We start from the raw sequence: 12,588 nt of genomic DNA, 5'->3' as shown, positions 1-12,588 counted from the left end.
AAGGACTCAGTGTGTGGCGTTCCGAGAATTTCAGTTAGTCCAGCATTTCAGCTCACGAACCGTGTTTCGAAATGCAGTGTTTCCAGCTGCTACGACTTCGTTCGTTGAGGGGGCGCTGGCCCAATTAGTTCAGTGGCGCTGAATGGTCGTTTTTCTACTGTGAGAGGGAGTGAGATCTATGCAGCGATAATTTTGGTGGAAGACCACTATTCGCTGCGTGACACAACCATGTCTGTTAGGGACACTAGGCAATGATTGTCATGTCCTGCGGTCTCCAACCTGGAACAGAGCATTTGACAACATGAGTGAGTTAGCTGGCAAGGGATTTAATGCTTCGTTGTCCTGTCATTGACCACCGCTGGGTTGTCTCCATCCGACACAAGGCTGGGGGAAGAGGGCTTACGAGGCAAACGGCAAACGAAGCACATGGCCTAATTAGCGTAAATTTTGGAATGTGACCAGCTGACCCGTCGAACGAAGGTGAACGTTCCCGAAAAGCATCTGGCGTACTTTAGCATTACTAATTTTCTGGTGTTTCGAGTTGGAACAATTCATACTGCCGAGGGTGTTTGTTCGTCAAAATTGTCACAAATAGTTCATTTTCGATTGAGGTTTGATCGCCTTTCACCTTCCTTAGATGACCAATTCATCTTTTTTGAGGGTGTCCTTCCAGGTTAACTTATCATTTCTTAATTTTTCAACTGTCAACATGAGTGAGACAAAAAACGGCTTGCGGCAGCTCCAGTAAATGACAGTCAATCAGCAACTGTTTCAACATGTGGATCAATAACGTAACGAACAAGCTAGACGAATCGTGGGGGGGGGGCTTGCTCAAATCCAGAAGACTGGAATAAGCCGGTTGCATTGGTACCGCCAACTGCTACAAAACCTAGTGTGAACTGAGTTCAATTCAGCGTTCTAATTTATGTTAAAGACCTTGGAATTGTTGATATTTTCGTGTTGTAGCGGCAGGAGATGTACACTACTGAGCTCCCGAAAGTAAAAAGTTCCTAGAGCTTTATTCTGGTTTCCTACTCATGCACTCCCCATCTCCCCAGTTCTTTGCCCTTGATTCAAATAAATCTACATGGTTGTACCGCAGTGATGCACCACTGTTCTCATCTGGTATTGTTGTCAACGCCGATAACATCAGTAGGTGTTTTTATTAATTATGTTGAACTTTGATCAAGAATACTTCTGTTCAAAATTCGCTCCAGGTTTTCAACATAGTACGAAGAATCTTGAAGCAGTCGCTCCTACGGTACCGTTCCAAGGAATCCAGAGATGCCCACAGCATGCTGTTCAACGTTATGATGCCACCGGTAAGCTTCTGTTGCATACCGTCCGGAGTAAACATGAGGGCTGCGATTTTGCCATGGTATCCAAGCTTAGACGAGAGCGGCCAAAATTCCGATGTTGGGTTTAGACCGCAAGACATCCGGTCAGTTATCTTGCGGGTTAACCACTGAGCTATCTCATACTGGCGGACGATGACTATGAAATTGGTATTTGGGCAAAATGTAAGAATTTATCAGCTGTTTTCTAGAGCGGTGCATGTTGAAAGAGCATTAGTGAAGCATGGCTTAGTACCTCGGGAGACACAAAACAGTGTACTGACATCCCCCTTTCACTGTAGAAATAACCAAACTGATAGGTAGGTTCAACCCACGTTCTTAGTGAGGATCTGTCTGCTTGAGTGTTTAAAATCAATCTGGGTTTCATCAGATCGAATCAACAGGGGTTCTGGCGCACATGAGTGACCAAACTGGAGCCATGGTCATCTGCTGTTGGATTTTGCGGTGCAACATACTGAGAAATAAAAAGTGAAGTATGATGGCTTTAAGGAAAATAAGACAGATGAGGTTCTTGCAAAACAGCAGTGTCACCTGATGGGATAATTTTGAACTCCAAGAGGCCTGGAGCAAGTTGTAGTGATCTATTGTGATTTGATCCAGGCTTTTTCGCTTTATCAGTCAGATGAGAACTTCATCTGACTTCGTCACGTCAGATTTCGAACAATGCCGCGATCGTACTGATCGCGTGGGTTACAGTTGACCCATAATGGATTACGGATTCAAAACTTACATAGATGTCTGGGCTGCCCATCGAAATTGCACTGTTCACCTGGACCTCTCGATAGCTCAGTGTTGGGCAGGTCCGTGGTTAAGATTCAAAATCAGCACCCAGCTGCTCTAACCAAGGCTTGCGCAACCCAGAAGTTCCTCGACATTCGTTCTTCATTCGGGTTGAATGAAAATCAGGTGCCGAAGGGCTCATTCAGTTAAGTTACGAGTATTATTTTTACTTGGTGCATATACAGGAGTCCTAAACTCCTAAAAAAATTCTGTATGTTCATAATGAAGACATGCTCCAAAGGTATTGCAGGTTCGATGATTTCTTCGCAACGAATAGAGTGTTGTTGCTTGTTAAATCATCATAAGTTACGTAACGTCAAGAAAAAAAGAGCAAAGCAATGTGCGCATCTAACATGGTAAACCTACTGATGGGTATTCACGTGTGCTTGCGTCCACCGAATCGCGGAAGTACCTATTTTGAACAAAGGAGCGACCAGAGACCAATGTAATATCGCTGAGCCCATGTTTTTCAGATTTCTTCATCCTCTAACTTGTTTCGGTTGTAATTGCAAGCGGAAAAGTATTTCATGGAAGAGAGTGCTTAGATATTCCTTCTCAAAGGATCCGAAAATTGCTTCAACAATTATAATGTACGACCAGTAGATATGTCGAGTATTCAGACGTAGCATACGCCGTCATGTCATGCATCATATGTTCATCAATCAATACTGCGACAATACCATTGCCGCTAGCACTGAATCTGAACAGCAAACCTGGGAAGAATGAATTGTATAACCTTGTAGCCGGCGCCATCTTTAGACTGGTTTAGACCGATCCACGGAGCCAAAGAATGGGTCCACTTTTGCAAACAGTGTAGCACTTAATCCTCTTATTTCGCTGTCAAGTCGTTGTTTGGCCGCCTCTGGCTCGTTTTTACCCTTTGGTGGTTGTGCGAAATATAAAAGCCATTACCAGCAGACTTTGCTGCTCACTGTCGTCTTCCCGGATGGAGACCACGAGACAGACCACATCAATGGGTAGAAACATTGTCAGACATGGCCCAGTCGCGCCCTCAATGGCGCTCGCGCATCCAAGCTATTGCCCTCACTGAATAGCTCCCTTCTCGATCTCTCTAATTAAATGTCCACTGACAACTCTGAATGTGCGCACCAATTTATCAGCTCCCGCAGATACCTACCCCACCTCATAAAATCATCCGTGGGTGTAACGGTGGCAGCTACAACCACTGTACGAAATGCACGCAGTTCTTACAGCTGACAATGATGATGATGATCCTCTACTTTCATTTTCAATGAATGCTTTTCATTTCAACTGCAAATAGCAGGCAAGTGTCATTTAAGTCCGGAATGTCAGTTCGTCCACTTTTTTGACCAGCAATCTATAGATGTTGCATAACCTGACTGTCAAACAACTTCATTGAACTGATTACTGGATAGTCGTCTAAAAAGTTATTAGTACTATTACGTTAACTGTGATGGTTTAAAGAACTTACTCCTGAAACTATTCCCAGAGCAGAATTGCCTCAGAAAACCTCGTATTAACAGTTAAAAGTTTGGTTCACTTGGTTCTCTCCGAATTCATTCGTCAATTTCCTCGGAATGGTTTACTATCATGATTCTTTATTTCTTGGCTGACCCTTACTTCCATTTGTTTCAGTGGGCTGTCGCTACCGGTCAATTCATTATTCAGTAGTAATCCCCCGTTCAAACTAGTTTAACTTCCGACTGCTAATTTGGTCGGCTGGAAAGAGCAAAGTGAGGGATATCCAATTCAATTGTTGGAAAATCTGGCTCGTACACGGAAGGAAAACTCTCACACCCATGAATACAAGCGGACATCCTTTTAACTCATGGCCTACATGAAACTCCAGAAAGCTAACCATCTTTAAAAGTATCTAAAAAAAGTTCACAAGAGTGCATGGGTACAAAAACAGGCTGGAAAGAGCAAAGTGAGGGATATCCAATTCAATTGTTGGAAAATCTGGCTCGTACACGGAAGGAAAACTCTCACACCCATGAATACAAGCGGACATCCTTTTAACTCATGGCCTACATGAAACTCCAGAAAGCTAACCATCTTTAAAAGTATCTAAAAAAAGTTCACAAGAGTGCATGGGTTACAAAAACAACCAAAACGCTTTTGTGTAGTTCTGAGTAATGAAGTAACTCAGTATATTGCTCTTAATCTGGTGAACCTCATCAAGTGGTCGGATCTATAAAGGCATGTGTCGCAAGCTGTCCCGACGACCGAAGAACAAACCGGTGTTATCGATGGGCGAAAAATTTCGATAAACTGGATAATTCTCCTCAAAATTCAGGTTAGTTTTTACCAAAACACTGTCAAGCCTCAGTCTCAGTCACGTTTGCTCAATGTATTTCAGCTTCATTGTTGCGGACTTCACAACGCATCGGACTTTGACCAAGCAAAAGATTTCGACCATCAATACAACACCACGACGGGCCTAATAAGTGAGTTTAAACTTCAGTAAACCTTTATTTATAATAAAGTTTCTGGTTACAAAACATTTTAAATCACGAGAAACAGATGGAGAGTTTCAAATGATCATGCTTTTAGCATGGAAATTCGTCAGGTGTGCATATTTGTCAAATTGTAAAAGAGGTTGGAACCGAGGCGTTCTTGGGTCTAAAGTGGTCACCTATTTGGGTTGGTGGTGACAAATGGCTCAGCGTAAATCCACCTGTATCGATCGTTTATCCGAAAATTTGTACAATTTTAGACAAAGTGAACTCGATCGTAGTTCGAAAAAAGGCCTAACCAATGAGCCTCGGGAAGGAGGAAACATTTAGTTGGTTTCTCATGTCTCTTACAGATCTTTTGACAAGTATCAATGATACCGTCTTGTTCAGTTTTGGCTGACTGGTGAGTGCACTAATTAACCTTTAGTTACACAGATTGGCGGCTTGGTTTAGTCCACAGGGTTAATTTATTATTAAATAAGAGTACAAATCAACATGCCGGGGATAACTCACAACCATTTACTATAATCGGCGCTTAGCTGAAAGCGAATTACAATTTTCAAACAAGTTAATTGAGCTCTAGCGAAAACATACTTTGTTACTGAACCAAAGATTCATTTGAACTTTAAACTGTTCCCTTGCAATGATATGGGGACTCTGTTCACTGACACCGCGAAGCTCATCAACAGGCCGGAGGAAGCAAAGATTTCATCGTTTTCGCGGGTGATGACGGGTTGAAACCCGCGTAAATTTTATGAAAGGAAATGGTGCAATCGAACAAACAAAATGATGGGTTAGGTAGTACGAAGATCGTGTATCATATGAGAAGCAGTACTGATTAGATAGTTGACGGTCGCTAGTGTTGTGATCAGCGGATAAAGAGAATTTCCAAAATTATTCATCTAAGCACCGAATAAAATAAATCTGACTAAACTTGTGGGCCGAAGATAATGAAGCTTCAACAATTGAGTTTTTAAAAACGGTTTACTCTTTTTTATGGACAACGCGATGACTTGCATTAGGGAAGACGATACACCCAAAATTTATTGTTTGAATTCATTGCCACACGCAATCGTGTTAGGTCAGGAAAACTGGCAAAAACTAGCTTTTGACGAAGTTCAAGACAAGGACTGAGAAGAGCGTTTACTGTAGCATCTTTCAAATCAAATCTGATCTGAAAATCTTCCCACACCTATTTGAGACAAACCTGTTTGAGGTCAAGAGAAGACAGCTTCTCACATTGGGGTTTTAAGGTGCAGAATCATGCCTCAGAATGTGCAGCATTCGAACATAGCGCTATCAGTTTAAGGAGAAGCCCTAAAGGTTGTGGAGAAAGTCGAAACCTCGACACTTTTAATAGGGATGACGAATGTCAGTTTGATGGCACAAGCGTTCGAAACTTAAACGTCCAAACCACATCCGTTGAGTAACGTTGCTTGTGACGTCCGAAAGACGCATTGCTTAGTCTCGTTTTTGGTGCATATCTGGCTACATTAAGAGCTGGACTGTGATGTGTTATGGGCCTTTGCAGATGAAAGATCTGAAGCATCTTCAGGTTTTTTTAATTTCTAATGTCCTGGAATTATTTCTTGAACTGACCCGAGTCAATGAATTGGTGATGATGCGACCAGATTATACAACAGGTATTTCGGTCGTAGAAACTATTTAGCGCCATCGTTGGCTGCGTTTGTATACCATGAAGAATGTTTTCTTCCAAATCTTGCACAGAATGGCACATCCTGCAACTTGTCACTTGACAGAGTAGTTTGGATACGACTGTGATGAGTCTGGGTGTTGCTGGTGGTGTCCACTTCATAACTCTGAGTGGGTTTTGCAGAAAGCATTATAAGATATGACAGTTAACAATGTTCACATCAATTTCTGCCCAAACTGTCATAGTGGTCGCGTGGGCTCAGAATGCTTGCGACAGACTAGTACCAGGTCTTTTCTCTTCCCGGTCTTCTTTTTGTGCTTCAACTAATGGTTGCGATATAACACTGATCATCACCATGCACAAAGATGTTGCGGTAAATGTCCTGAGATAAAAGAGGTCACAGCTGAGAAATTGGAGATACGAATGGGTGAGATTTCAGGGAGAGAAAAGAGCGGATTTAGTGCGTTGCATACAAAATAATGGGTAGAACTGAGAATGTGGTGGAATACTGTAGCTTGGATGCACTGTGTGTGGATGAACACATTGGTAGTTGATCAGGTTGTTGTCACTCTGTTCGCCGAGCCTAGAAATCGACTTGCAGACCTTTCGTCACCATCGTGCACGACTGGGTCGGCAGTTCCTCCCTTCGCGCTTATACATAAGTAGATGCAGAGGGCAGCTTTGAGCCCAATTTGACTGGCTCTGGTGAGATGAATGAGACTATTAGAGCCTGTAGATGCTCCTTGTAAACTGTATAAGTGCAAGCACAAAGGAGGGGTCTGGCCACCGAATCCTGCACTGATGGTGTTTCCTCAACGGGCGGTGAAAAGTCAACAAGTCGATCGCCTAGCTCGGCGAACAGATCAAGATCCACTGGAGAGGCTACCAAACGAGTAGATTTGGCCGATGGCGTTCCGGACATTTGATGACGTACCGAATGTCCACCTTCTAGTGGGGAGTTCGCTGGTTTGGTCATAAAGATTGCCTCCTGATCCCTTCCCGTACCAACATATTCGGACCTACGGCCTCAGGTTGTGAATTTGAAAGTTGAACAAGTTGAAAGAAAAAAGAACTGTCCATTTTGAAATAACATTTTCATTTGCTAGATTGTTTTGCTGCATAAGTAATGAGCCAGATCGTGTGAGTACGGAGCGGGAAGGAGACGTTTCTGATGAAAATTTGGCGTACACAGAAGCTCACAAAGATCTTTTGTAGATTCTAGTAACTTTGTGGTCATACCGCATTCGCAAGCAAGTGTTTATTTGGTTTAATGAAGAACTGTCCCACATGAAGCGATCGCAGCCAACTGGGTTAAGTTGTTTCTACCAACGGAGAGTTTTCTGATGAAATACCTCTTAAGAGCCTCACAATAATAATAACGTGCTTTTGACAACTAGTCATTCCTGAAAATGCTTGGAACAAAGACAGTTCTAGTTGATACCGTCGATCGCCTTAAGGTGTGACACAGATGCTTCTCTAATTTGTGTCACAAGACAGCCTCCCCGTCAGCGGTTTTAATACTTACAATCCGGTACATTGTAGTCAATTTATCTCTAATTCCAAACTGCAAAACGATCATTTCAGCAGAGACTAATAAAACCAATGTTTGACAAAATAGAAGTCCTAGCCAGCTTATTGAATATGACTAATCGGTTTGCTTTGACCTTGAGGATGACAAAGTTATGATCTAGTAAACTCGAATTCTACGTTGCCAACCAGGCGTTGCCACTCGCGAACAACACAATTTCACATTGAACCTCACATAAAATGATGTGCTTTCTTACTGTCCTTGATCTCCACCACCATTTCTGCTGCATCCAGATATAACGTACCCAGTCACCTGCTGCAAAATGGACCACTCTTATGTCATTCAAGATAATACCTGCCCTGGCAAGTTCGACTCAAACAATTCCAACATTGATCGTGGATGCTGGGAGCAGCTCTATCCTCATCTTGTCTATTACGGAAATGCAGGCGCAGTCGCTGGTCTCATCGTACTCTTGTTTCAGGTAAGAAGTTTCGCTCATAAATAAATATATACCCATATATACCGGTGTGGCACTTGGAAGGTCTACATCAAATAGATTGAATATCGCTTGTGGTTTGTGAGTAATATCCATCATGTACAGAATGCAGTGTGGAAGAATGAGCTGAAAACCAGACTCCAAATGGAGCCGAGAAATGACATTTTATTATGTTGGAGTAGATAATCGGAGAATGGATAAAATTGAGGGTGTAGAACCAACATTGAGTTACCTGAAGACCTCGTTCTCAATCGCCTAAATTTTCCTGTACATACAAATTTATGTCACGAAGCCTAGGCTTAGCAAACTGGAGAAAATGTACATTGATATCAGGAACATACGCAAAATTGTAGAGATCGTTTTGGTTAATACGAGCTGCATTCATGGAAGAATGAACCACACAAGGCGCGCATTATCTGGTGAGAGCTTAGTGACGCCTATGAGCGTTGCAACTGATTCGTGCAAGCGGAAGTCTATTATCTTTCCCACTTAACAATACTCTTCCAGAGAATTGTTGAGATACCTCCAGATAGTTCGGAAAAGGACTTTGTCTGAATGGCCGGCCTTGACTAGAAGTACCGCAAAACGGATCCCCGAGGTCAAATGAAAGACGCTAGCAAGCAAAGCATGTAGTATGTTCAAACTGCATGGACCAGATGAAAAATTTTCAGCTGGTCATTCCCCATCCTGGATCTTGAGTTCAGCGAATTCTTTTCTGGGACTTTAATGGGATGTCTAGGGATTGTGTAATTTCCAGAAGAGTATCGAAGCGCTTGAACCCATGCTGCTTCAAAACGATGCCAATCGCTTGCAGATTGTACATCACGCGAGCAGGTCGATACAAATTAGGAGCAGATTGACCACCAGCTAATCAGCCTAAAATAACTGGCACACAAGCAGGGTAGGCGATGGCTTCTGATCGACCAGGGAATCAGTAGAGTCAACCAGTGCTTCAGATTATCCTGCGACCGCAACTGCCTACGCACGTGAGAGGAACAGAAACGAGTAATCAGCACGAAAGATAAATAGGGACATAATGGACTGATAGACCGCAGACAAAAACATTAGTTTGATGTTGCCTCGGAAATTTCTTCGTTGGGAGTTGGTAAAATATAGGAGTTATCTGTACTGTCATTAGGATTTCTTGCTTCTCAGTGATCCTTCTTTCATTCAAATTTGAGATGCTTGTATTGAGAAAAGGCTGGTACATTGAACAAGTGACAGAACGGGTTACCATGTACGTCCCGAATAGTCTATGAGCCTCTGTGATCATTTCTTTACGGTATTTTAGCTAATAGGGATTGCTCATTTAACCTGAGGCGTGGCATCTCTTTAGGATGAGGTAACACGTCTTACAATAGCAGCTATGAGAGTGAAAGTCCTCGGGGAGGTGATCCAGTAGAGACAACATGCAATGGTCTCTCAGAATTTCGACTTAAAACTGGGCCGTGAGGCACCAAAATAGAAGTTTGTAAAACGAGAAATCACAACGCGCAAACCCTCCTTAAGTGAAAGGGTATCTCATGTGTAAATAACTTTCACACGTGGTGATCAAAACACTTCAAAATCACAGGTGAGTCTGATCACAATGTGGAAGCCCCCTACGGGCGCTATCTGTTTCATGTTCCTTATTACGGCTTATTTTCTTTCCCAGGTCTTACTCATCGTGATGTCCATTATAACGCTAGCAATGAAACAAATGTAGGACACAAGCAAGAGTATTCCCAGGAACGCTACACAAGCTCCCCAGTCGTCTACGTGTTGTCAAACCTAACTAGGACTACACCACCTGCACGGGCGTGATTTTCGCAAACTTTGTAGTTGGTGATTTAAAAACCACATTACTCACTGGTAATTATCCGTATACCCTTATCCTTAGTTCCTCATGTAAACTCTTTTCAACCTTCATCCGTTCCATTCCGTCTAAACTGCTTTCTCATTATCGTTCGTCATTTCGTTGCCAACGTATCAACCTATTACTGGCAATAACCCTTCTATTTGTAACGTAATTGGTATTATTCAGTTTCCTGTTTGTGTTCTGCACCACCGTGTTTGGGGTACTACGTGAAAATAGGAAAGATTACAGACGTTTTAAGACGCTTGAGGCAGCAAGCTTCGACGACTTTTATTGGGAAGCCGGCAAGTACAAAATTTCCATTTGAATTATTTAAGTGTAATCGTGTTTTGGATATTTCATATATATATTTCATTTCACTGATGTGAACAACGTCACCAGTGTAATGAGGTATATTTCATTAGTACCTTCAGCCGGGTTTTCGGGGGTAGTTATTAAACTTAGTCGAAAGAGCTTCCTCTGGAGGCCTGACCAGATTAGGATCAGTTCTCACGATCGATCACCATGTGATGGGAGTCATGAAAGCGGCTCCCGTCAAACGTAGTATGGATGTGTCGCTGATTTGTGATTCCACCTAGCAGAGACCGATTTGCTTTTGAGTCTTACTAGATTAAGTTCATTTTTGTGAATGATTTACTACTGTTGGCGCACATGCGGTGTACGGGTGTATTTGACCTTGGAAAGTCTTAGACCACTGGCTTATACAGCTTAGCAGCGTGTATGCCAATGTGGATGAGGCCGTAGCTGCGTTCGAGTTCTTTGGCACTTTCCGGCTCATGATTAAATTGACTCAGTGGCATCCTGACCATGATCCGAGTTCCTGGGCTACTCTTAGCTCACGCAATAGCATGTGATCTCAGATGAATAGACACACGTTTGTTGGTGTTCCAGAGAAGTGTATACACACCTCACATCCACAGTAATAAACAAGACATGCATTTTACGGGCAGTTTTTAATATGGAGATATTTGAGTCATCCACTGTATGTTCGTTTACGTACGACATGCAACGCTCGACCTAAAGTGTAACGGGAGTTTATAAAACTCACCCCAATGGACTTAGTAAACAAGGCAGCAAATTGAACAGAAGGTGGGAACAGTTTTAAAAGAGAATAGTCCATAAAAAAAGGGATTTAAGGGTACCAAAATAGGCGAGGTGTTTTCCATGGTGCAACAAATCGATGAGAGCCACTGATACAGTGGACTGTTAAATATTTCTGGGTGTACTAAAGCGCCCTTGGGAACACTTGAGACAGGTGACATTTCGGTCAACTCATCAATTCTAGAACAAGACACTTCCTAAAACATCTGCAGATAAGCAACGATTGTGACCAGTTTGTCATGGTAGCAAGTTAAGCCAAGCAGGTGAAAATTTGTCCCCCGATATTGTTAAGCTGACCCGATTCTTGAACAGCCGTTGACCGGATAGGTTCTGTTGCCAGCACGTTCAAAGCGGGCCGTCAATCGCCGTAAGAGTAGATGCTTTTGAACAGTCGTCGTTTGATTCAAGAGATTTTTCTTGGTCTAGCTGTTGCATAGTCAACTGTTGAAAAACAGTGGTTACTTTACAAAACGTTTCCCAGACTTGGTGGTCGAAGGCAAGTTTGTTATAATGGACAACACGATCACCAAGTGAAACTCTTGGGCCAACAATATTTTATTCCGTATCAGATCCTCAGAGTTAAACTGGTAATTACCCAGGCGTGGGTTATGAGTGGTTTTACGAGTAATAACTGCATGGCCAATGTAGTTTATCCTGGGAAGCAATCCAAGGTGTACTTCATCTTGTTCGGAACTCATCAATCGTAACCGTGGGCTTCATTTGTTTGATGGTCAGGTTCAAATTTTGCGCTGTAAACCCCAACACCGAGTGGATCTCGTGTTCTAGTACGGTATATACCAAATTCAGGTGGGTTTGGCGGTGAGGTCGATACCAAAAAAATATTTCAACACCGTTATCTAGTGAAGTTCTACGTCTTTGACAGACCTCATGTTACTAATTTATTGCGATTATATATTTGGGTGAATGGTTGTCACCTCCATTTGTGTAAGGTGGTTTCGTTTCCATTAATGAAACCTGCGTACAAAGTCCAAGCGTACGTCGTATCCAAACCTCCAGTTCATCCCCTCGTAGCAATACCGGGTAGTACATGTTCTGCGGTGAATCAGTGAAGCACCAAATTAACTTGACCTGGTGGTCGAATGGTCAACTGGCGTTACCCGCACGAAGAATTGTGTCTTTGGCCAAGCGTGGGACGGTAAAATTGGAAGGTTTAGGTTTTTTCTGCCTAGAATACAGAGATTATCTCCCTCTTCACTTTGTCACTACTTTCTACCCATCTCTAATCTAGGTGAGCATGATCATTCAAACAATTTGTCTCATGAAATTTCGTTAGTTATGACGAGAAAAATAAGTTCCCGTTCTGTATAATCATGCACACAGTCCAGTTAAAAACACAAAATAATTAGGTATCTGAAGTACA

General features: G+C 42.6%; 1 protein-coding gene across 1 annotated transcript in view; it reads left to right on the top strand.

Moving 5' to 3' along the window:
- Positions 1 to 10,296, top strand: part of T265_09476 (hypothetical protein) — a gene marked incomplete at both ends in the record, with an annotated part of 30,021 nt that extends 19,725 nt beyond the window's left edge. The window contains 4 exons of the mRNA XM_009175556.1: positions 1,218 to 1,322; positions 4,477 to 4,564; positions 8,049 to 8,236; positions 9,906 to 10,296. Coding sequence (XP_009173820.1) covers positions 1,218 to 1,322; positions 4,477 to 4,564; positions 8,049 to 8,236; positions 9,906 to 9,956 — 432 coding nt within the window. The remainder of the gene's footprint in view (positions 1 to 1,217; positions 1,323 to 4,476; positions 4,565 to 8,048; positions 8,237 to 9,905) is intronic.
- Positions 10,297 to 12,588: the final 2,292 nt, after the last annotated feature.

The sequence above is a fragment of the Opisthorchis viverrini genome, assembly GCF_000715545.1.
Source record: "Opisthorchis viverrini unplaced genomic scaffold opera_v5_287, whole genome shotgun sequence".
Classification (NCBI taxonomy): Eukaryota; Metazoa; Platyhelminthes; class Trematoda; order Opisthorchiida; family Opisthorchiidae; genus Opisthorchis; species Opisthorchis viverrini.
This window is presented reverse-complemented; position numbering and strand designations above follow the sequence as displayed.